Here is a 26,116-nt window from a genome sequence, read left to right on the forward strand (position 1 = left end):
GTACATACAGGTGCAATGCCAGAGAGGGCACTATTCATCCTGCAAATGATTGTGAGCCACCTGATATGGATCAAACTAAGTCCTCTGCAAGAGCAGTGACCATTCTTAACCGGTAAGCCGTGCCTCTAGCCCTTAACATTGGACTTTTGATCTTCCTGCCTCAACCTCCCCATGCTAGGATTACAGATCCTTGCCACCTGTAGTGGTTCAAATAGGGGTGGCCCCGTAGACTCATGTGTTTGAATGCTTGGCCCACAGGGAATGAGACTATTAGTAGGTGTGTCCTTGTAATATAGAAGTGGCCTTGTTGGAGGAAGTGTGTCACTGGGGGTGGGCTTTCAGTCATACTCTCGAGCTCTGTCCAGTGCAGAAGACAGTTTCCTTTTGGCTGCCTTTGGATCAAGACATAGAACTCTCAGCTCTTCCGGCACCATGTCTGCCTGCAGGTTGTCGTGCTTCTTGCCGTGATGATAATGGACTGAACCTCTGAAACTGTAAGCCAGACTCATTTAAATGTTTATGTTTTTATAATGGTGTCTCTTCACAGCAATAAAACCCTAAGACACCACCCCTGTGTCTTATGCCTGGCTATAGTTCCTACATACGGAGAAGACTGGAAAGCAGTGCCTTATAATGAATATACTAAACTAAAGATATATTTTTTATTACATAGATTAGTGGACTGTCAGGTTAGTTGTTAATCATTTTCTTTCTTGAATGAGTAAATGAGGAAACAAATTCAGATTTTCTAACTACAAAGTCTAAACTCACTGTTGCCCCAACCTGAGGGAAAAAGCTTCTCCTCCAGGTAACTGCAGCGATCGACTGCAGCCAGGTCTGTGGGTTTGCTCACTGTAGAGACCTTCACACGAGCTGCAATCCCAGCATTTGGGTAGTGGAAACAGAAGTATCCCATAGCAATGCAATGCCAGCCTGGGCTGCAACAGTGAGTTACAGGCTAGCTTGGGCTACAGCTTGAGCCTCAGTCTCAACACATACATGCACATGCACATACACATGCAGATGCATACATAAAGTAAAACAGAGCCTCTGAACCTCAGCCAGTGGCTCTCCACACTCTGGCTTCTTACCTGGAAAGTTTAAAAGTCATTTAGCCCTGTGTGGTTGTACACACCTATAGTCCTAGATACTTGTAGACCCAGCTACACTGCCACAATCACAGGCACACACAATCTTTGCTAGCATGGGTCTGAAAAGAAATCCCAGAAGAGAGAGCAAGCTTCCTTCTTTGCAGTTTTATTCACTTTTCAGTCTGTTAGAGATTGATAAAGTCATCGTTTCGTTACACTTAAAAAAATATCCGGAAGTCGCCAGGTGGAGTGATGTATACTTTTAACCCTAACACTTGGGAGGCAAGTTTCTTAGTTCTAGGCTAGCCTAGGCTACAGAGTTTTGAGACCAGAAAGGATGGCACAGATAAACCTTGTCTCAAACAAACAAACAAACAAACAAAAAACCTCACAAAATATAAAATGTCTGAAAGTAAGTTTTTAAATTCATCCCACAACATAAAATCAGCGGCTGCTTAAAGCAAAAGCATCTAGTTCATTAAAGTACAGCTGTACTGGGGAGCCTTCTGCAGGGAACTCAGAGGCTCACTTCCCAAAATACAGGCAGTGTAATGAGCTCATCCAAGGGGGGCGGGGCAGGGCGAGGCGTGGTTTCATGATTCTATTTTTAAAGTGTTTATAAGCCCATCTTTTATTGCCTAAGCCAGCAGAAAAGGGAGAGATGAATCTCACGTAGCAGGTAGAGGCAAACTCCGCATTCATTTGGGTTTCCGCAGAAAATCTAAAGGGTAGTAGTACTTAAGTTTCAGCAGAGACTGGAATGATCAGCTCTCTGGGCAGTTTTTTTTTAAAAAACATATTTTCTTTATTTACATTTCAAATGTTATTCCCTTTCCTCATTTCCCCTCCGAACCCCCCACCCCCACCCCATTCCAACCCCCAGTAAAATCCAAGGAGCACCCGCAACAGCCCGGTGCAGGCTGCTTTTGTCAGTTCCCAGGCTGCTTGGTTGGTGCGGGCTATGCTAGCTCTATCTCTGTGAGAACCGAAAGGTCAAGTCGTCCAGAAGGGGAGCCACAGAGATTCCTGTAACCACTAAAGTGCGTCAAGTCACACAAAGCTCTCATATTTAAAGTAATTGCAGACAGTCAGGCGATTTTCCTCACCAAGGAAATCTAGTTTTGCTTGTATGCACCTTAAGGTTCTATAACGCCGGCCGGCGCGGTTCCTCCGAACGTCACCCCAGCTTTCTGTTCTACCTCTGCCATAAGTTTTCTTAGGATATCCTTGAAGGGCAATTCGTTTTCCAGAGAGATCGTGGAAAGATCGTCTTAAGGGGTGTGTTGAACCTGGTGAGGACTGATGAGGCTGGAGACCCTATAGAGCAGAATCAGCCTAGGACCCCTAGGTCTCATCTTGGGATGGACATTAGACCTCTCCTGTTCTCTGGGATCTTGCCAAGTACCTGACTGCTAGTAGGTCGTTGATGCGGAGCGTTTGGAGGGAGGGGGAGCTTTTGGCGGGAGGAGCAGAATAAGCGGTGACTGTAGTTCTTGGAGGAGCTTTTCTCCTACCTTCAGTAAACTTTCTAACAGTGAAGCAAACTCCTAGATTATTGCCTGGAGCTAAAAGCCAGAGGGATTCTAGCAGTCAGCCCTAATAGTGGAGTTGTACCATCCAATAACTGGTTCAGTAGACCAAAGATCAAAACTAGCAGAGAATACCGCAGGCAACTTCTGCCAAAAATTTTAAGAACAGTATCTGAACTGCAGGGCGAGACCGATCCTGGCTGCTTGCAAGCCTCCCGCGGAGGAGCTCCTCCTCTTGGCAGGTCCTGGGGAGGATCTGGAACCGCAAACTCCCGCCAGGAAGATGCTCTCTGTTCACAGATTGGGAGCCCAAGACCGGGGTGGGGTGGATCCTCAACGCCGCTCCGCCCGGTTCCGCCTCCATCTCCACCCCGCGCCCCGGGGCCCGAGGGTGGGAGGACGGAATTTCCCAGAGTGGGGGCTCTCGTGTCCCGGGCCAGCCAGCAGGCCCTTTCTGTTTACGGAGAGAAAGGGGAAATGGAAAAGGCGGGGAGGAGGCTGGCGTTTGCTGCGCCGCCCCAGGGCCGGTTCAGACGCGGAGAGTTAGGGGCCCGCGGCGCACGGGTCCTCCCGCTGCCGATCGCCTGGCCTCCGGTCCACTGCCCGCCCTTGGGACGCCCGCACGCCTGTGTCCCGCAGGCTGGCCACCCGCTGCCTACCGAGCCGGAACTCTGGGCAGGCACACGGAACACTCAGGTAACCGGGTTTGGAGTGCCCTGAGTGTGTTTCGGGGGCGTTCCACTTGGATGCCCGGGGGTTCCCACTCTGAAACGGAGCGTGCCTCCCGCCAGGGGACACTCGGGTGGCCCGCTGCACGCAGGTATAGCTGGAAAGCACCTTGCGCAAGGCCGCGGGGAGGTGTGGACTCGCGGCTCCTCCCCCTTCCTCCTTCTTCCCGGATCCCGGGTGACCAGTCAGTGCCGGCCTGGGTTGTGGTGGGGGACGCAAGCACCCGCGCTCGCTCACCGCGTCTCCTGCGGGGGACGCTGCCTGGACGGCTGCACTCTGGTTGCTGAGCCTGGGTGAGTGCAACTTGGAGGACCCTACTATGGTCGCTCAGTCACTGGGATTCTTTTACCACAAGCAAAGCTCACTTGTCTTAAGAGGCCAAGTGGGTTGAGAGGGAGTTGTGGGAAACACATTTGGGTCCAGAAGGAAAACAAAAATCAGGTTTTTGATAAAATAGGGGCGGGGGGGGGCAGGTAAAGCCAACAAACTTGCTTAGCATTATAAAACTTCTGCTGAGGCACCCAACTTGGATGGATTGAGGGTCCTATGTTCTGGCCCTTAAAGACTTTATCCTGTAGACCAGGAACAGGAGACTTGAGACATCTTGAAGTTTTGAACAATTGATTGTTCAAATTTGATTCTGCAGGGCTAGAAAGCATGTTCCTGGGACTTTTTCAAAAGAAAAATATAGTAAGAGAAATGTCCTAAGGAGCAGTGGGTTGTTTCAATGGGGGAAAATCCCTTTTTAAAATGGGAACTAACAGAGGCATCATCTCCCATTGCAAGGCAGAATATCGAGACTGTGTGTAGCTGCATTTACTTGATGGGCATCTCAAGGTTCGTTGTGTGGATGGTGACAGCCAGGAGCCTTATATTCTTCTTTTGGATTTTTATAGCTACTTTAAAAAATAATTCTAAGTTAATTTATAGTTAATGTTTTGAAATAATATATATTAAAGAAACCCACCCGTCTTTGACCGCATTTGGGATAACTGTCTCTAAAACTGGCTAATTCTCCATTCTGCTGGGACATATGGGTTTTTGGAGAGGATTTTGAGCTGAGTCTGGAATCAGGCATCTTATACCGCGCATGGTTGTCATTAAACTGGAGTGCTGTCACCATGCACAGAAAGGGGCACTGGTCTTGTTTAGCTCAAACACCATAAGCTGATGTGCCGTCTACTTAGTTGAGCCAGGAGGGTGCAGGACCTTTTCATGTTCCAGAAGCTGTTGGGCATCTTGGTTGCCGGGCAGCAGATCTCTGTCACAAGAGCCTGTCAGGAATTGAGCAAGCCCTGTAGAAAGTTTTAAAGTTAAACACCCCTCCATCTCCCTGTCCTCCTCTCTGTCTTCTCCCCATATAGCCCAGTGTGTGTGTGTGTGTGTGTGTGTGTGTGTGTCCATTTGGTGTGTGTGTGTGTGTGTGTGTGTGTGATTTCTTAGGCTTTAAGTAAAGCCTATAAGAGCACACATACATTTTGTTCAAGCCTTTCTGCAGGTTTGAAAACCCAAACTGGTCTTTCCTTTCTAGAACGGTGCCATAACTTGGAACTGTTTGGACTCCCTCCCCTCCCCCATCTTTCTTGAGTCATGAACTTTATTCTTTTGTCACTTTATTTGCTAATTCAGTTTGGAGTCTTTACCCAGGGGGAGCTTCAAGCCAAAGGATTTTTAACTTTTGTTTTCCTAGTCAATTCTACAGTTGCAGAAACTGCAACTAATGGCTGCGCGAAACTGAGGTTAAAGGTTCTCTCTCCTATCAGCTTACAAGGCTTCCTGTGTCAGATGTCTGGGAAGGCACTGTGTGGACGGTGGTCTAGATTTAAGTGTGGTGATAACACGCATCAGCGGACTTCTCTGTCTGGGCTCGCCTTCCCTCCTCGCTTCAGCATAGACACAATCTTTAAAAACGTACCAGCCTGGGGAATAGGGAGTCAGTTCGGACTCACAGATGAGAAAGGAGGCTGGCATGGTGTCGCTGACCCAGGTCCACAGCCTAGTGCTTGGCACAGCTAAACTTATTACGCGCCAGACATTGGTAGCTTGGCCATGGGAGCGTCTTTAACTGGGAGGTAGGTGCTGTTATTATGTCCACCTTGCAGCCGAGGGAAATCAAGCTACAGAGAGAGGGAGATACTTGTTCAACTGTCTCATAGGCAGAGAGGTTGGTGGTGAGATTCGGGCATAAGAACAGGGGTATTTTCATGTGGGATGGATGCTAGATGCCTTCTTCATCCGTACATCAGAAGCACATGACTTGATCATGTGTGCAGATGCCCCTGGTGGAAATTTCCAGGAACTTTGAACTGAAGCTCCAAGTTGATACAGGTGCGCGGCTTTGGCAGAGTAACACCTTGTCACTTCGTGTGTGCATATTGGTGTAATGCACTTGTACATGCCTGTGTGTGTGTGTGTGTGTGTGCTGGTACACATGGCGGCTAGCAGTCAACCTTGGCTGTCTTGGCTGTCTTTCTCAGCTTACCTGGAGCTCATGGGTTCAGTTAGAGTTGCTAGCTGGTGAACTCTAGGGAGCCGCCTGCTTCCACATCCCCAGCACTATAATAATACTTGCCAAATTCCTGTGCTTTTCTGAATCAGACATATCTCCCAGAGAGGCTTAAGTCAGTCAGGCTTTGAAACTTGCTTAGATCTTGTAGGTGCTCTGATTTTTTTCTCATTTGTAGGGGAGCAAAGTTATCTCAGGACCCAAAGGGACAGCATCCCTTTTTAATTGTCACTTCTTATCAGTTCGCTTGACTTCTTTTGTCACCTACATTTCCTAAGTGTAGCACCTGATTGTGTGGGACGGAAGTGTCACTTTGGCTGGTGAAGTCAGTTAAACTTCACCTGTGGCTTGCTGATAGCAGGTTTGGAGCCTCTCCAGATCTAGGCATTAAATTAGCTTTCTGGGACCCTCAAGATGTGTGCTTTGTGCTATTTAAAAAAAGAAACTCAGGTGTCAGGAGGGAGCTGTGACTCACAGGCCAATGAGTCACCTTTCTGATACTTGTTTATCTTTGGCACATCTAGGATCCCAGCTCCTGCCCTCTTCTACTGGGCTGTTTAATTTCTTCCCACCAGACTTTCCCACAAACTTAGCTTCTTACCCTTTCATACGCTCCCAATTAAACTCTGTTTTTCATGCGTTCTTGCCTCTTGGGACTTAGCTTGTTTTGCCAAGTTAGTTCCTGAATTTTAGTCAAGTGGTTTGTTTTCTTTCAAGTCCCTTTTTCTCTAAAGCCGCAGCAATCGCGGCCACCTCAGTCTTCAGAGAGACCCGGACTGCTCTCTGCTGTGTTTGTGTTTAGTGAAAGTTTTTCGTCCCCAGTGGCTCAAGCAGATGTCAGAGTGAGTGTCTCCCAAGTCCCAGCATCTCAGGTCTCCATGGGAAAGGAGCTGGGCTAAAGATTATCTAAGGTCCCTTTGAACTTGGCAATGTCCATTTGAATTCACTTGTGCGAGTAAAGAAGAATCCTTGTTGTGAACTGAGGCACAGAGGAGCAGATCCCCAGGCCCTTTGGTCTCCAAAGCAAACACATGATAGTGAAGGAAGTGTTTGTGTCTCCTTCCACAGACTCCCAGCAGGCACCACAGTGATGGAGTACATGAGCACCGGAAGTGACGAGAAAGAAGAGATTGATTTATTAATTAAGCATTTAAACGTGTCGGAAGTCATAGACATAATGGAGAACCTGTACACAAGTGAAGAGCCGGCAGTGTATGAGCCCAGTCTGATGACCATGTGTCCAGACAGCAACCAGAATGAGGAACGGTCAGAGTCGCTGCTTCGGAGCGGCCAGGAGGTGCCCTGGCTGTCATCTGTCAGATATGGGACCGTGGAGGATCTGCTTGCGTTTGCAAACCATATCTCCAATACGGCAAAGCACTTTTATGGCCGCCGACCCCAAGAGTCTGGAATTTTGTTAAATATGGTATGTTTCTTCCCGTCGGCTGAGCGCGGTATGCTCAACTTTGATGCCGTTGCTTCACTGACTACACAGGGGCATTGAACTTGGTTTAGAATGGCTGCCAGATACAAGTCTAAAAGGATGTGGTTACTGGTGAGAATCACCTCTTCCTTAAAAACGGGAAGGAGAGCGTCATGCAAGTTCCATCGTAGGGGCCTGCAGTTTAGTAGTGATCCTGTGAAGAAGCAATTAGGAATATACATTGGTTACTATAGGGCATGTAAAGGAAGCACCGGACCCTGACCTATACCCTCAATCAACCCTTACAGTTTTCTTTTGACAGTTCACTTAAAGGCTCATTCATTATATACACGCAAGAGAGGGTCTTAATCGGAGTTCATCGGCCAAGAGACAAATGAATGCTCTCCTAACGATTTAGAAAACAGAATTGTTATCTCCTCTTATCACCTTTGGTAAAATTTGGTTCTTGTGGAACTGCAGCTTAGAGGTAGCAAATACCCGCAGATTCACTCTCTTTAAGAGGGGATGACCCACGGTGATGAAGTTCCTTAGTCATCCCAAGAATGCAGATAATCCAAAATTATTGTGACAAGTCTTCTTAGTTGCCACAGTAGTTGGTCAGGTGGAGTGTTTGGGTGTGGCTGGCATTCTGTCAGGTCTTTATTGTGTCAGAGGTGAATACGTGGGCGATGGTTACAGGTGATCTAATTTTGTAAAAAGGACAGTTGGCAGAAGAGTAGGCGGTAAGTTACAAACATGCCTGTTGGTAAAGATGGCTCTCTTTGCTTGGTGTGTACAAATGGTGGCATGGCCTGTGCTGGGGGAGCTCTTCCCAAGGAGCCTGAGCTGGGACAAAGGACATCACAATAATCCCGATAGCAATATTAATATTAATATTAATATTAATAATAGTCTCATTTATTTAATGAAAAGTAGCATAGTAATTTAGGTCAGCTATGAAGTGAGTTGTTTGTCAACTGTGTTTGGCTCAGTAAGAAGCAAGCTCACATTCTGCATAGGGGTGTGACTTCCTTTGGTGTGGGTCTGCCACACTGCATTTACCAGTGGACTAAACACTTTGTCTGTAGGATGTGACGTCATTCTATAAATGGGAATTCATTGTTTGAAGCAGTAGCCATACCTGATTTTCTCAGCCAGGGTAAAATTAGAGGAGTATGCTTCAAAATAGCACACATGGATGTGACAAATGCAGTGTGCATGCATTTCTCTCGTTTTTTCACATATTTGATAAATGAAGACAGACAGGATAAACAGATCATCCTTGCTTGTAAATGTATAGAGACGTGGGTGTGTTTACCCTCACTGAGGAGAGATGGACCATGGTCCCCATACACAGGGAATACTGGGATATTTTAGAGACTCCCAAAAAGTGGTTTCTTGCTTCTCTTTAGAGGTAGAACCAGAAGAGCTAATGCAGGAAGGGCCAGAAGCCACAGTCATTAGAAGGGCATACAACCTGACCAGCAAAGGTGCAACCGAACAGTTGTCATTCCTCACTAAAGAGCCCATGCTCAACACATAAGCAAATCCAAACTAAAAAGAAAATTATGAAGAATCAAAGATACAATAAAGGCAGGGCTCTTAATAATCTTAAAAAACACTCGTATTTTTTTTAATGCTGAAGAATATAAAATTTAAAGCAAGAAGACCGGAAAGAATGGGAAGATAGGAAGCAGTATAGCTCACGGTTGAGTGGACCCATCTCCGTTAGGCCTGGCAGCTGGGCCTCTCGGGACTGTGTTTGACTTTCCTGATACTGGCATTAAAAATGAAACTGTTCCCTGTAGCTGGTGGCAATCTGCCACAGCTGTGTGCCTCCATAAGTCGTTGCCTATGCAGTGATCTCTGGTCAGAGCTGGTCTGGCATAAGGCATGGCTTTTAACCCCATTGACTCTAGCATGGTGCCTTCTGTGGGTCCATCTATCAGCTAGTCAAGAGCTTTCTTTTCTCATCTTTCATCTACAGGCTTAGCAGAGCTATGAGCTTTGGGTTAGCTTTGCTGTGCCTTATCTCTCTGTGTTGGAGAATTAGCTGCCACCTGGATTGGGTCCATAGTAAAATGTGTCCATAAAAGCTTTCTACATAGGGATAGAAACCTTTCCTTACCTATTTGTTCATTTGCTACGCATACCTCGGACAGCCACAGCGTGTCTGGCTATTCCAGATGCTAGCTAGTGTTCTGATAGTCCTGTGCCCCAGGAAGCTCACTGCCTAGTGCTGCAGGGGGTGAGTGAACAGGTAATATAATGGCACACACTCCGTCACAGCGTACCTATACTCTGACAGCTGTGGGAATGCTTAGACAAGATTTCTCACAGGGGAAGTAAAAAGGAGGATGTCGGCACAGGCTTGCAAGAAGAACTGGTACCCATGCCAAGGTGTAAACATCACAGTGGAGCCGGCTAAATGATGTGAAGAGGGTTTTCTGTGAAGGAACAGCATGTGCAAAGGCTCGTAGGCATAGAGACCTGCTGTGTTCCAGCTGCCAGCATACAGAGCGCTGCAAAGTTAATTAGACAGGACAGAGAGCTAAAGATTACAACAATATCCCAAAGCTAGGGCATGTTGGCTGCTTCTCTCTGGGTGTGTATTTATATGCGTGCTACTTCCCTTAAAATAACATATGGTAAAGATTGCACTAGTGTCCAACAGAACCTGAGGAAGGAGCATCAGGAAACCAGCCTAGGGACTGCTCTGTGTCAGAGTGCAAAGTTATTTATAACCAGTTCATATGTGATTTGGAGTCAAATAAAAAGAGACCCCCCAGGCATTCAACCCTTGGGATTGTATGTGCATCCGCCGCCCCACTTCTCCCCCAAAACACACCTCTCCCTGGATTCATTCACTCACAGTTACTGCTGTGGCATTCAGAATGATGATCCTCTTGGGGTTGAAGAGTCCAACCCTCCTCTTGGTGTTTGAACCAGACAATTCACAATACTGATGGAATATTCTGGTTTGTTTTTCCAGACCCATTGGGAAGAGCCATCACATACCATGTTCAGTACCACATTTGTCAAATTCTTATATATAACCAAATCCATCTCTGACCCCCCCCCTTACCTTAGATTCTACTCTGTGCCCCACCCCCACCCCTGTAAATATATATGATGAGCTGTGGTGATGGCTGAGAGTTCTGAATAGAGAACCTGGTATGCAGTTTGCCTTTGAAATGGAAATTCTTGTTACCTGTCTTAACTAGCTAGAACCTAAACATGGGGATCCACTTATGTCCCCAAGAGGGTGGGAGAGATGTAGCTTAGCCTTTGTTTTAGCCAATCTGTTTCCATGGATTTAGCCAAAGACCACTCCAACTTTGGGTCACCCAGATTATTCAATAAAATACCTAAGGAATGTTCTCAGGTATTGCCCGCTGTGTGGTTTAGTACAGAAAACAGCAACCTGGATGAGAGGCTAGATGGCATGTGTAGAGTGTCTGCCCTGAAAAGTGGCTTTGGTAAGTTGGAGAACTGGCAGAAAAAAAATCATGGGATTCTGCAAGGATTCTGTAAGGTTGCTTGGAGCCCTAGAAAGAGGAAATTAAAGATAAAAATCCTTGTCAAACTTAAGCAAGAAAGACCTGGAGTTAGAGAGAGAGCCAGGAATGTTGTGAATTGCTCACTGGCTGGGTCTTGGGCCTCACTGGGTGAGTTTGGGTAGCTTTGAAGAACCCAGTCTGCACCCTAGCGTGGCTTTAATTACAGCCTTCTGGAACCCCAAAGGCTCTTATACAAAGAGTGGGTGCTCCGGCTGTGGGGTTAGGTAGAACCAAGTGCAAAACCTAATTCTGGCACCAACCAGAGAGTTGCTTCATCCCTTGGAGCCAGCCTCAGCTACGCAATGGAAAGAAAAATGTAACGTAGCTCAGGCTGTCTCTAGACTTTAATGAGATAATGCAAAACAGCTAGGTAAGCACAGGTCCTTTCTCAGAGTGCAGTGGCTGAGTCTTCCCTATGTCCCCTTGCATAGAATAGGGGGGTTGTGGTGGAACTGGTTCATAGCATACTTAGATTGGCACAAAAGCAAACTTTCATGAACATGGGTTAAAGCCTGAGATGGTTAACTAGAGCATTCTGGGAATGACAAGAAGCAAGGGGACCCAAAGCAAGTCTTGCCAGGCCCTAGCTCTGTCTAAATGTGGAAGAGACTACCACCACAATCTCGTCAGCAATGAGCTCTATAGTGACAAGAGGCAACACTTCTGTGGAGACCATGAGCTAAATACCATGGTCTCTATTTATTTCCTGGAGAGACCTGTACAGGGTTACATCTCAGTAAAATCCATTAAGTTTATTGTAACATTAGGTTTAAATTTAGTGATTATTGCATATCCAAGTATTGAGCTATTCATCACTTCCTTCCCTGGCTAACAGAGAGCACACATTTGTGGACTACGGAGCTAAATTAGCAATGGTGGAGGTTGAGTGAGCAGCCCTTTGGTCTGCCTCTAATGGTGATTGGACATCTAGTTGCATCTACTAGTTGGATCAAGTGCTTGTTTTTTTTTCCCATGGGATAGGCTTAGGGGCTCCACTTCCTCTTCAGCTCTAAGGCAGCTCAATACTCTTTCATTCCTAAGTCCTGGAGTGATATCTCAGGCCATAATATCATGAACCACACTGAGGAAACAGCCAGCCTTTTAGGAGGCTGTCTCTCGCAGAATGGTTTAGATCAGTGGCTCTCAACCTGTGGGTCACAAGCCCACAGGGATTGCATATCAGATATCCTGCAGATTAGATATTTACATTACAATTCACAACAGTCACAAAAATAGTCGTGAAGTAGCGATGAAGTGATTTTGTGCTTGGGTGTGGGGGAATCACCACAGCATGAGGAACTGTATTAAATGGTCAAAGCACTAGGAAGGCTGAGAGCCACTGCTTTAGACATTTTTAAAACATTTCCCAGGCCATGTTTCCCATGGTCTGCCATTTTATTTGAGTTAGGGTATCCACCCACTTTTCATTTATTTATTTGAATGTTCTTCCCATATATCCCTGACTGGCCTGGCCCTCACCTTTCTCTTGCCTCTGCCTTCTCAGTGTTGGTATTTCCAGAGTGTCCCACCATTGTGGACCTGGGTGGAATCCTCATCCCACATTGCTCTTGACATTTTGACAGGACGTATTTCATTCTTGTTCTTTGTCCCAAAGAGTGTTTTGTTTGTGGTTTATGTGTGCAGCACTGGATGTCAGTCTCAGGACCTTATGGGAACCAGGCAGGTGCTTCATCACTGAGCAACACCCCTAGCCCAGATCCACTTGTTCTAAAAGACCTGATTTTAACCTTTCAAGGTCTGGGCCCACCTATCTCTGCTCCTGGCTGCCTCCTCAGCACCACACCCATCCAAGGGCACATAGTAGGCATGCATCAAATTAAGCAAGGAAGTCAAAGAGAAACAACTCTGCCCTTCCTTATTTATGTAGCATTGTCAGCTCATGACTGGTCTCACTGGTTCCACAGTCCTCCCCGAGCCTCAGTTAATTTCCATGCTCTCTCAGTGTGCATCTTGGGTGAGTAACAGCTAGGCGGACAAACAGGTTAGCACATTTTAATAGAATCAAGTCAACCTCCAGGCTGGGGTGCAGCCTTCATTTTCAGTCTTTGGGTCACTGTCCTTAGACTCCTTAGGTAAATAATTTTCCAACTTCTATTTGGCAGCTTACTACTCATAAGCATTTGGAAATATGAGCGGGTTGGACCAGGAACTTGTGTCTGTGACAAGCTTTCTCTAGCTTGCTCAAGTTCTAAATATAGCCTGTTAGGTCAGAATCATACATGGAACCATTGCACGGAAGGGCTGTGTATAAGAATGTTTCCAAAATAGCCTCTACTGGGTGGGCCTCACATCAGCATCTGCATTTCCTTACAGGTAATCAGTCCCCAGAATGGCCGCTATCAAATTGACTCGGATGTTCTGCTCGTCCCTTGGAAGCTGACATACAGGAACATCGGCTCTGGTTTCGTTCCTCGCGGGGCCTTTGGAAAAGTGTACTTAGCACAAGACATGAAGACGAAGAAAAGAATGGCATGCAAATTGGTGCGTGCGGCCATACTGTGTGTCTGACTCCCTGGTTATTGACCTCACACTGGGTATTACCTAAGGTTCCTACCCCCAAAGTGTCTGCCATTTCTGGAGTGGCTTGTGGCTTGGTACCATTCAGCTCCTACATCTCTACTTAGGTGTCTTGTAGTTTGTAATCTACTTAGAAGAACGTTTTGGTGTGTTTGGCAATGGCTTGGATAACATCAACTTCTTTAGATGGGAGTAGTGGGAACTTGCCTGAGATGGAAGATATCAGCTACTGTCCCCTGGGGAAGGGTGCATGGCAGGCAACAGAGACTAGGAAGACAGGGTGTTCCTCACGACTGCAGAATTATAGGGCTGAATTCAGTTGTACCGATGGCTGATATGACCCTATCTCTTATTAAGCAATGACTGTTGAAAATTAATACATCAGCACTTCAGAGGACTGCTGGGCAGACTGGCAGCTGAGGATGACCCAGTAGCTCACTGGTTAAGGACACCCAGCATAGGTGTGTCCATTTGTGGGACTATTCTGGGATGTTCATTTAAGCACTGTTTGCTGAAGTAACATTCTGAGAACTGCGCAGGTGCCGACAGGTGAATATTTCTGCTCTGGACCACCAGATCACAAAGAGAATGAATGGCCTACGGCTAAAGCAGTGTGGATGCAACTCAGAACCCTTAAGCTCAGAGAGCTAGACCCAAAATAAGATCCAGTGTATGAGGTTTTATTTGTATTAAGAACAAAAACAGAACCACGAGTTCATCTGCTAGATGCTGTGGGGGACACTTGGAACATAGGGACTGGAAAGAGTCAGGGGATTTCTGGTGGAGTCTGGTATTTTTATTTTTAGTTGGGAATCACATCTGTAGTGACAGTGGTCAGTTCACTGGGTTTGACATCATTTTAAAGTGTGATGAAGTTAAATATTATTTTCTGTTCTTTCTGTGGTGCTCGGAATCGAGCCCAGGACCTCACCCACAGCAAGTGCTTGACCACTAAGCTGTATCCCTGGCTCCTGTGTCTCCTCTTGACTTAGTGAAAGAGTAAAAGAATAGCTGCCGGATGCCATGTCTCAGTCTCCCAAACTATCCACAAGACGACAGTGTGTTATCTTTAATCTGTTCTTTCATTCTGATTCACTAGATATGCCTTTTAATCCCAGCACTTGGTGGGCAGAGGCAGGTGGATCACTATGAATTCAAGGACAACCTGGTCTTCATAGTGAGTTTCAGGCCAGCCAAGGCTAATGCAACCCCCATCTCAAAAAAAAAAAAAAAAAAAACAATAAAACTAGATAATCTATTACTAAAAGGAAAACGAGACTTAAAGTAAGCTATATGAAGTATCTATCTAGAGGGATCCTAACAAACGGTAAATTATCTGGAGACCTTTTATAAAAATTGGTGGTCCTGTATCATAAGGTTTAATTTTTACTACAACTACATGGGGAAATGGTTTGTGAGATTCTTGTCCTTTTTAGTATTTGTTATATTCAAATATGTAAGGGGAGTGCTTTTCTTAAGAAAATCAAATAGACAACTAAAAATCCCAGACAGGCTCCAAAGGATGGAGGCATGTGGATAGGGGTGCCTTCCATAAAATGATCACTCTCTGGGACTTCTTATTTTCCCACATGTGCATGGTATCATTTCAAAACAATATTGGAACTTCTACAATTTTCCTTTTGCCCCTAGCACAATATTAGGAGACATTTTAGAATATCTCTGCTCTGCAAATCCTACTTATTATCACATTTCTTACCGATGGAGGCCTGAGTTTCCCCAGGATGTAAAAATGGCTTAGTGCTTTTCTTAAAGGCTTGGGTCTGAACTGGGCAAGGGACCAGTGACTTCATCTTATCACACAGTGAGGTGAAATATCGGAACCCAGTGTTCTAGGAGCCATGGAGATGAAGGGTATTGATCACAGGAAATTCTTAGCTAAGTCAGTATTTTGAAACCTTTTTTTTTGATTCCTAAACTCTAAATGAAGTGAGTTTTCCCCCCACCTCATTAATGTCTAAAAAAGTTCATATGTAAAGATGTCATGATATAGAAGTGGGTCTGTGGTAAACATTTCTTGACACCACTAAGCCCTGTCATACACTTCAAAGTGTCCCTGTGTTATTTTGGCTTCTGGTTTTCGGGTTGATCTGTATTGTCTGGCGTTTGTTTTATCGTCCTGAGGTTGTTTAGACTCTTGCCCCTGTTTTGTGCTGCTAGATCCCCGTAGATCAGTTTAAGCCATCGGATGTGGAAATCCAGGCTTGCTTCCGGCATGAGAACATCGCTGAGTTATACGGTGCCGTCCTATGGGGCGATACGGTCCATCTCTTCATGGAAGCCGGCGAGGGAGGCTCTGTCCTGGAGAAGCTAGAGAGCTGTGGGCCCATGAGAGAATTTGAAATTATTTGGGTGACAAAGCACGTTCTCAAGGGACTGGATTTTCTGCACTCCAAGAGAGTGATCCACCATGATATTAAGCGTGAGTACTGGGGTCTGCCTTGTTGCTGTCTAATGGGGCAAGTGAGATGCTTTCGCCCGAAGGCACTCAGCTCCCTGCAGACACAGCTTCCTTTTCTGTGCTCCTGAAGGGGCTCCTAGAAGGAAAGGTAGCAGCCAGAAGGGAGGCTAAGGACTCGAGACCGATACAAGGCTTATGGGCACAGGGTTGTTGTACCCGACAGACCTGCTGCGCTCCCGTCTCCCCTACTTGTCTCTTCTGGGTTGAATCGCCTGTGTCATTATCAGAAGCATTTCTTTCTTCGCTGATTGGAACTGGCTGTTCTAGATGAAGTTTTCCTGTTGGGTTAGGGCACATTAACTCACATTTCAAAACCTCTCTCATTGCAGCTAGCAACATTGTATTCATGTCTACAAAAGCTGTTTTGGTAGATTTTGGCCTGAGTGTTCAAATGACTGAAGATGTCTATCTTCCCAAGGACCTCCGGGGAACAGAGGTAATTAATTGTATTGGTGATGTTCTGGAAATGCTGTGGCAAATAGCAAGGAAGGGGACAAAATGGCAACATTGAATGATCAGTTATCACCTGAACGAACTCATTTTTACTTTTTACCTTTTCCACTGTTTATATGACAAGACTTTAAATATGCATGGTTATATTTGTAGACATTATTTATCACTATGTGTGTATATAGAACACAAAGCACTTACAGACAATCCAGTGCCAAAACAGGAAAGTCTAGAAAGCTAGACAAGAGCTAGAGAGAGGGTGCTGAGTAAACCCGAGGACCTGGGTTCAAATCCCGAGAACCCAAATAAAGTCATGTGTAGTAGTCCCAGTGTGACTGGGCACATCTGGGTAGACAGGAGTCTCCCCTAAAGCTCACAGGAGAGTAGCCTGGAATACAGGGCTATTAATAAGAGATCCCAGCTCAAGAAAGGAAGTATCACATGTACAGTGTTGTATATATTACATACACTGACAGACAGACAGGCAGACAGACAGACAGACAGACTAGGTGAAAAGGTGAAATCCCTTCTCAGGTAAAGGATACTCAGAATTGTCTTTAAAGGTATTAGAGAACAATAGTCAACTTATAATTCATTTAGTACTTTGAATTAATTATTTCTTCCTTAAAATTACTGTGTTTAAATGCTGGTATAACAGATAGTGACTGCTGTTACCTTGTTTTATAAGAAGACAGTGGAGTTTGTAGCATGGTGCCTGGTGCTACCCAGTCACCAGCAGAGCCTGATCTTGAATTCCTGGAGAATAAGGATTTGGTTTCATATTTTTTTAAGGATTCAGGCTCTAAATTCTGGGTAACTTTTAAAACAGAACTTCCACATTATTACATATGATGACTACTGCAACTCTTGGTTCAGTATGTCTTCCCTGCCCTGCCTGGGAAGCATTTACTGAGGACTGGCCACCATTGCCTGCCTGCCTTCCATCCCAGGATAGCATAAATTTGGAGTTCTGAGCACAGACACACCCTGTTTGAATCTGTAATGATAAAATGTAACGAGTCTGCCAGTGGAAGCTCACGAGAAAACCCTTCCTGGGTCTAAATAAGCTCCTGTGATTCCTTGGTTTTGATTTCTGTGACACAGGACTCACTATACATCCCTGGCTGACCTGGAACTCATAATCCTCCTGCCTCAGCCTCCCTGGTGCTGAGGTCATATTAGCTCCATAAGCCTCTTTTAAGTTAAAGAATGTTTGTTTCCTGTTTCTTAGAACTTTGGCACAGTAAAAAATTCTGATTGGACTTAATGCTCAGGACGTTGTCTTTGGAAGGCATCTCAGCACTCTTTGGCATTAGTCAGGAGTGCAGTCCTGGGACATCCCACCCTTTTCCCTGGAACCAGTTTGGGAAACAAAACTATTTATGGTATTAGAGAAAAAAAATACCTCTTGTTTCCTGGCAGTGCAGTCAAGTTTAAAATTATGCAATGCTGGGGAAAATCTTGGGTGTCTGGGATTCTCCACCAGGATGGTTGGGTGTAGAGTCACAGATCTCAGTCATCAATAGAGTTCCTTCTCATTTGAGTTTGGGATAGCTCAGACTGGCCTCAAATATACTATACAGCCTAGGGTGGCCTTGCACTCAGTATCCTCTTGCCCCTGCCTCTGTGTACGTATTAGAATGATGGGGCATGTATCATACCCATCCAGCTCCTGAGCAGTATTTAGATAAAGTATTTTCAGTCAATGCTAATTTGCAGGTATTCAGTACAAAACTGATCCTGGTGTCTCCTGATACCCCGCCCCCATCCATTGTCTCCCTCGTACTGTCTTCACAGTGCTCACAAATGGAAGTCTGATTGTGATCAGTGTGCAAAGGACAATGAAGTCCCAATGCAAACTTTCAGCAAGTCTGATTTTACTTTAGATTAGGTATTACTAGCCAGGCAAGCAGGCGGGTTTTCTTCCATTAGAATATGCGATCTCTCCGCTGCTGGGAAGGCAATGTCTGTTTCAGATTTCTGCAGCATAGTTCACAACTACAGACTGCACCTCGGGTAGAGCTTGCTCTCTCTTGCCCTCTCTTCCTCTCTCTCTCTTCCCCTTTCTCCATTCATAGTCAGAGTGTTTAGACAGTAACTTGAGTCTTATACTATAACATGTCATATATACCCAAAGTTGATCTGACATATATTTACTGATTTTTAGTTAAATGCTTCAGAGGGGGGAAAATTGGAAATATAAATAACACACTAGAGTTACTTTGCTGTGGTTTTTTTTTGTTGTTGTTTTGATTTTATAGTTCTTACTTTCTTCTAAGTCTAGCATTAACTTCTGTAAGTTAACATATAACTTTTCCTTGCTGCAAAGGCCTCAGCTCTGACTTCAAGTTGCCCTGCACTTTACTCATTCCTGGGGGTAGGGGGACTAGACAACTTTGGGGACCAGTGCTGTCAATTCTGACCCAAGCCTTCCCGGCAGCCAGCCCCACATAGACCTCTCTGACCTGACTGTGCTGGTTCTTTCGGGAGCTCGAGGAGGAAGAAACAAGTGAGCTGGAAGCTCCTGGCTGTGTGCCAGAGCTCTGCGCTCAGTTCCCCATGGCAGACTGATACTGCTAGCTCCAGTCACAGGCCGGGCGTGTGAGCATAGAGAGCTGTGATATGGTCCATGCATTCATGTGCTTTGTCCCTACCCCGTATGGCAGAGGGAGAGGAGGCAGGCATGCTCCACTCACAGTGAGCACAGATCATTTCTTTCTTAACAACTGTATTTGACTATGGTGAGTTTCAACAGGAAGCACACTCTTCTTGGCAAGCTGCACATGTGTAACTCCATGCTGACCACGGGGTACAAAGCTGACTGTTTAACTTTTAATTCTGAGATTGAAATTGTGCTTATTTAGAAAGTGAAGAGGCATACGCTGTGGGTTGTCTGCAGGGAAAGTGAGTGACCACGGAGCTGAGCTCGGCCACAGCCAGCTTTCCGCGAGCAGAAGGAAGCGTGCTTCAGGAAGGAGTTGAGCCCACTAAGAAGGGGAAACTGGGCAATTTCCCCGTTTTTGTAAGCTGATTTTCTATGAATTTACTCAGAAATAATTCTGAGAATATCAACCCTTTCCCCATATTCACACAACAGCATAAAACCTTTTTAAACTTCCGACCTAAAGGGCTTGGGATTCCAAGTGGTTCATACTTCTGAGCCCTCCTCTCCTGACCTCTCTCCCCCATGCCGTCTCCTCTTCCTTTGCTTCCCTTCCTTCTTTATTCCAGTTCCTTCCCCTCCCCCATCCCTTCTCTCTCTCTCTCTCTCTCTCTCTCTCTCTCTCTCTCTCTCTGCTGTTTGACCTTGGAGTGTTTGTGTTTTGGTGGTATTGTGAGGTATTCTGAGGATGGGACCCACGTAGAGACACAGGGTTCATTAACCCGAAGGACACTTAGCAGGCTATTCTCAGTGTGGCTGTGTTCTTGCTGTGGCCGGTCATACGAGGGCAGGTGTGGAAGTTTCCACTCGTGGCATCATCCAGCTCAGTGCTTTCGATTCGGGGGGAGGGGGGGCTTTGTACCTTTAAATTAGAGTTATGCAACCTGTTTTGTTCATTAGAACACTAACACTCTGTGTCTGTGACAGCCCTACAGTGTGTCTATGATAACCCTATAGGCTGTGTCTGTGGCAGCACTATACACTGTGTCTGTGACAACACTACACTCTGTGTCTGTGACAGCACTACAGTGTGTCTGTGATAGTCCTATAGGCTGACTGTGACAGCACCACAGGCTGTGTCTGTGATAGCCCCATACTCTGAGTCTGTGACAGCCCCACACTCTGTGTCTGTGATAGCCCACACTCTGTCTGTGACAGCCCCACACTCTGTGTCTGTGACAGCCCCACATTCTGTGTCTGTGATAGCCCACACTCTGTCTGTGACAGCCCCACACTCTGTGTCTGTGATAGCCCACACTCTGTCTCTGACAGCCCCACACTCTGTGTCTGTGATAGCCCACACTCTGTCTCTAACAGCCCCACACTCTGTGTCTGTGACAGCCCACACTCTGTGTCTGTGATAGCCCACACTCTGTCTGTGATAGCCCCAACTATAGATTGTGGATGACCAGGGCTTCCTTTTACCTTTTCATCTTAAATTTAGAAAAGCAAAATGTAGAGAAACCATCCCTACTGACTCAGCATCAACTTGGGAAATCAAATGTAAATTATGCTGTATTTTGTTTATTTTCATCTCTTTTCTTTGGGGAGGGGCAAGGTCTCAATCTGCAGCCTAAGCTATCCTTGAGCCTGGGCGATCCTCTCCTCTAGGCTCAGAACGTGCGCACTTTTACTGTCTCAGGCAGGTGTTGTTTAGTTGCTGGTGTGCTTGGCAGGTATAAATGACTCATTGGCTGATTTCCCAGCTTTACACTTCATTTTCCTAGGTTCTTCCCTTCTAAGCCACTGATGCAAAACCCCTGCAGGATTAAATAATGAATGGGAGAAATATAGGTGTAGTCTCAGCTACGTCTAAAAGAATTGTTTTCATAGACAACCCTGTGTAACTGATGAACATCTACAGAGCTCAGACCAGTGGGAGTCAGTAGGTTCAAAACTCTAGACCTGTGCCGTCAGATCTGCTGTGTACTCAGTCCAGGGACAGAGGTGTTCTTTGTCATCCTGCAGTGATGGCTCCTTCCAAATCGTCCTGACTAGAGAACGGGTTGGGATTTTCCTTGGCTGGAGGGATACTGCCGTAGCATTCCCTCTGAAAGCCAGGGCATGCGGCATATACCATGGAGGCCAAGGAGCCAGCGTCTAGAACTGGACAGAGAGGAGAAAGGCAGGCAAATGAATCGTTCCTTGTCTTTTTCAGATATACATGAGCCCGGAGGTGATTCTGTGCAGGGGCCATTCCACAAAAGCAGACATCTACAGCCTTGGGGCCACCCTCATCCACATGCAGACAGGCACCCCACCCTGGGTGAAGCGCTACCCTCGATCGGCCTACCCCTCCTACCTGTACATAGTAAGTGAGAGTCAGCTGGGCTGCGTGCAGTGTGCCCCACCACCTCATACCAAAGAGATGGGGTGATGGGAGAACTGTGACCCAGGAGAGGTGGCTGCCAATCCCATTATTGACCTGAAAGGCTGTTTCAATGTAAACTGACTGAAATGAGGGGACAGAATTTACATGCTATCCCGCTGTGTGATAAAGCAACTGATTCTGCCCACTGTCAGTTCTTTTTACGAGAAGAAAATGCAGTCGTGTTGCTTTCTGTTCCCTTCAACCTCCGTTTGTGTTTGCTTTGCTGAACAGCCTGGCATAGAACAGAGCATGGGAGGAGGCAGGTGCAGTCCCTGCTGCTACAGCCACCTCTGGACCCCCATAAGAAGCTGTCACAGCTACTTTAAACCCAGCTTTAAGCCAAAGCTGCTTTAACCACCCTTAGGAAGTTGGAGAGTATTTGCTAAGTCATGCAGTGGGGCACAGGTCTCTCCCCAGCCGTACTGCAGGAGATCTGTCTCTGCCCCATCCATGCTTCTTACAGAGCTGGTTTGTTGGCAGATCCACAAGCAGGCCCCTCCCCTGGAAGACATCGCTGGCGACTGTAGTCCAGGCATGAGGGAACTGATCGAAGCCGCCCTGGAGAGGAACCCCAACCACCGCCCCAGAGCAGCAGACCTGCTGAAACACGAAGCCCTGCATCCCCCAAGGGAGGACCAGCCTCGATGTCAGAGTCTGGACTCCGCCCTCTTCGAACGGAAGAGGCTGCTGAGCAGGAAGGAGCTGGAACTTCCTGAGAACATTGCTGGTAGGACTCCACGCTGTGTGCATGTGGGTGTGTCCCTGTGCGCGTGGAGCCATTGGTCTCCCTCCTGCTGTCTTCCGCAAAGCTCTGATGTGGGTCACCAAAGTGCTTTCCTCTGTGTGTGTGAGTGTGTGTGTGTGTGTGTGTGTATGAGAGTCAGTGGGGTGGGGATGAAGGTCAGGCAAGACCCATGATGGCACATGCCTGTCATCCCACCTTTTGGATAGGGCAGTTAGAAGTTCATGGTCAGCATTCATTTTTTGAGACTTTGTCTCAAAAAGAGAAGAAGCTGGGCATGGTGGCACAGGCAGGAAGGTCAAAAGAGAAAGGCCTGCCTGGATTACAGAGTTTGAGTTCAAGGCTAATCTTGGGCAGCTTAATGAGATGACTTAAAATAAATAAACTTAAAGCAGATGCTGGAGCTGGAGCTTGGAGACAGAATACTTACCTGTCATATACAAGGTCCAAGTTCCATCACCTGCAAAACATGCGCGCAGACACACACACACGCACACACATACTCACTCTTGCACGTGCACACACACACATGCACACACTCTCTCTCACGTGCACACGCACACGCACACGCACATGTGCTCATGCATACAGTGAAACCTGGGACATCTCTAGAATTTAAGACGGGAAGATTGCCCAGATGATAGCACATCATAGTGACCCCTTACCTAAGTGAAACAGAAAGGGGGTGACTTCCTGAGTATCATGCAGTATCATCTGAGAAACAGAAGGAAATATTCAAGCCACATTAGCTCATCCATCACCAGAATTCTAGCTAGTTTTAGTGTGAACTGAGGTAACACAGTCATTGAATGTTGCCTCTGATTTGTGTTATTTGAAACAGACTATCCTTTGACTTTAGGGTTTTTGTTTTTTGTTTTTTGTTTTTTCCTTTTTGGCTTTTTGAGACAGGATTTCTCTGTGTAGCCCTGGCTGTCCTGGAACTCACTCTGTAGACCAGACTGGCCTTGAACTCAGAACTTAGAAGTCTACCTGTCTCTGCTTCCCAAGTACTGGGATTAAAGGCGTGCACCACCACTGCCCCGGCTAATCCTTTGACTTTAGAAACAAGTGGAGAGTGGTGGCCTGCTGTTAGTGATAGGTGGGCTTCTGAGTAATTCAGCCTTGGCTGAGTGGTGAGACAGTACTGGGTCTGATGCCACCTTGCTCTTCTGTCTTCTGTATCCCACCCCACCCCCTGAGCCCAGGAAGGTTTCTTCTGTTCACTCACATAGAGGTCAGAGGTCAAGGCTGAAGTGCCTGTCTTTCTTTACACCTGTCTAATTTCACTATATCTAGTGGGGGTGGGGGGGTGGGACATGAAGTATTGACAAATGTGCCAGAGTTGCTACTCCATTCCTTGTGTTCATTGACCCCCATGTGAACCCTGTGATCTGTGTGCTATTTCATAAGTAGCCCAGGGTGTTCTTAAGGCCATCTGTGTCTGAGCCACAGCTGGGGATTGTCTCTTGAGCCCCACAAGATGGACATGGGGTTGTTACTTCCTGGGCCATCCGGTCATTTATGTCATCTCCCCGTTGTTTCCATGTTGGTTCTGCAGACTCGTCATGCACAGGCAGCACCGAGGAGTCTGAAGTGCTCAGGAGACAGCGTTCCCTCTACATTGACCTTGGAGCTCTGGCTGGCTATTTCAACATTGTTCGCGGGCCACCGACCCTGGAATATGGCTGATGGATGGCTTTGGTGCCAACAACATAGGGCATTTCTCTCCTGGCTGTTGTTTTTGCAGACCCTAAGCAGCAGCTCTGGATTGTGAATTTTACCCAGTTTTTTAGGGGGCAGGGGGGCCTCTAGTGACATAGGAATGTTGCAGCTGTGGCCCTCTTTGTGAAGCTACTCCAACATGTCCCAGAGCCCCAAGGTCCTCACTTCTCAGCTGCTGGGACTGGACAGAAGGCAGTGGCGAGCTCAGGGAAGGATCATTTCTGGTGACAATTCCATTCACTTTGCACTTTGATGGGTATTAAAAAAAAAAAAACAGCCCTCACAAGAAAGTAACCTAAAATTCTTGTTCTTGGTTCTTATTTAAGGGAGGGCTCTTCATTCAACTCAGAAGACCTAATCTATGTATATATTGGTGTGTATTATATGGTAACTCTGAGCCTGGGCTGGTAGACTCTAGTGTAAGTTTAATTAATTGTATATTGGGTGAATAGAACAACTTTAATATTATAGCAATACACTGGACTAGTGTCTCACAAATGGCTGATTTATTCAGAGCCACCTGACAGCAGACTACTAGTGACAGTTTCTGTTATGTTCCTATGGAAACACTGTACTGTACATTTAAAGCATTTAAATGCTTTAAAACACGATGTTTTAAATGTGGACAGAACTGTGTAAACCACATAATTTCTGTACATCCCAAAGGATGAGAAGTGTGACCTTCAAGAAAATGGAAACATTTGTAAATTCTTGGTAATGCTTCCTTTGTAATTAATGAAACTATTTTCTTTAAAGTGTTCCTGTATTAAAATAGCATACTGTGTATGTTTTATTCCAAATTCCTTCATGAATCTTTCATATAAATATATGTATATATATATTTTAACATTGTAAACTGTGAGTATTCTTATTTAAACTATGTTTTTACATTATGCAAATGAACTTCACCATTTTAGACCAATGGGACTGGTCAAATAAACCAAATAAACCGAGTATTTTGTCTTAATTTTTGAGATTATATTTCTCCACTGGGTCACAGGGTTGGGATAGATGCTGAAGGGAGAGAGTACATCTCAGGCACCAGAAGCTTTGCCACCAGCTGACTCCTCTGCTGCCGCCATGGAATGCCTTCAGGCTGAATTGGTACACGCTTTGTCCTTGGTTGGCTGCACTGACACAGAAAATCACCTGTGACTTGGCGCGAGCAGTGCCCCACCCCATCTTGTATCTTGTGTTTATACAGTTATACCACTTTGAGTGCAGACTTGCAAGCTATTTACTCATGAATGCTAACACTAGTAACTGACTTGCTTGTAAGGCAAATCACATTTACCAAATTCCTGGGGAGACAGTTTAATGGGAAGGCACACGAGACTTCATCCACTAAGAGATAGGATGCGGCCTTCCCCTATGTGCTGGATACAGTGCACCGGGCCTCTGTATGGTAGTCAGCATCTCAGCACTGTGAACAATGCCTGAGATTCCTGGCTTTCAGGAACTTTGGGTCAAGGTTCTAGAAGCTTCTCTCCACGGCTTCCTGACTCTGTTGCCTTTGGGCCTATAATGAGGCAGTATATCACAGTGGTAGTATGCAGTGGAGAAGCTGCCCACTCTATGGCTCCTGGGAGAGAGATGGAGAGAGAGAAAAGAGAAACTGGAACCCAATTTTCTCTTCAAGAATACCACCCCAACATCTGACCTTATTCCCCTAGGCTGCTCCATCTAAATAGTGCCATGGCTGGGAGTATGGCAAAGCCATATCACAGTGTCTTGTAATTCCTATCACACACACACACACACACACACACACACACACACACACACACACACACACAGGACTTACATTCATCTTAGGGAACATTTTGAGGTTTGTTTGTTTGTTTTGTTTTTTTTCCTCAAGAACCAAAAGCAAGTGAAGGGTGGGGCCGTGTTTGAGACTAGACCTTTCTGTCTTCGTAACTCCAGCCCTTGTTCAGCCTGCTGCTCAGGGAGAGATCATCTGCAAGTGAAGGACCACCTTCCTGTAGGAGAAGCTCGGCACAGGCTGTGGAATGCAATGTCCCAGCTAAGCACAGAGGTGAGGGTACCACAAAACTGATGGGGCTTCAGGCTCAGAACTCTCTTCACTTGCATGACCCCAGGTGAGGCCTAAAAAGGCTTCGATCTGCCCTTGATTTAAAGGTTCCAGTTAAAGGCATCCGAATAAGGAGGTCTCCTGGGATCTCCTGGCCTTGTCCTCTGCCTGAGAAACACAGTAGCTTGATCTTCCCATTGATGGTGCACTTCTGTGCTCAAGGGAAAGCCTGTTTCCTCTGCAGGGCCTGAGGAGACATTCTGTGGGTCTGAGGACAGC

At 46.2% G+C, this 26,116-nt stretch overlaps 1 protein-coding gene across 3 annotated transcripts; it reads left to right on the forward strand.

Annotated features, from left to right (window-relative positions):
* The first annotated feature begins 393 nt into the window (after positions 1-393).
* Map3k8 (mitogen-activated protein kinase kinase kinase 8) lies at positions 394-24,750 on the forward strand. 3 transcript variants are annotated; one of them, XM_052156832.1, is made up of 8 exons: positions 394-494; positions 6,924-7,281; positions 13,173-13,340; positions 15,555-15,816; positions 16,185-16,291; positions 21,126-21,278; positions 21,819-22,065; positions 23,639-24,750. In XM_052156832.1, exons 2-8 carry the CDS (start codon positions 6,946-6,948, stop codon positions 23,767-23,769), a joined length of 1,404 nt encoding a protein of 467 aa, XP_052012792.1. In that variant the 5' UTR covers positions 394-494; positions 6,924-6,945; the 3' UTR covers positions 23,770-24,750. The 3 variants fall into 3 exon arrangements, with proteins under 3 accessions (XP_052012792.1, XP_052012791.1, XP_052012793.1); XM_052156831.1 differs by lacking the exon at positions 394-494 and adding an exon at positions 3,011-3,316; XM_052156833.1 differs by lacking the exon at positions 394-494 and adding an exon at positions 3,410-3,642.
* Positions 24,751-26,116: the final 1,366 nt, after the last annotated feature.

The sequence above is a fragment of the Apodemus sylvaticus genome, chromosome 14 (assembly GCF_947179515.1).
Source record: "Apodemus sylvaticus chromosome 14, mApoSyl1.1, whole genome shotgun sequence".
NCBI lineage: Eukaryota > Metazoa > Chordata > Mammalia > Rodentia > Muridae > Apodemus > Apodemus sylvaticus.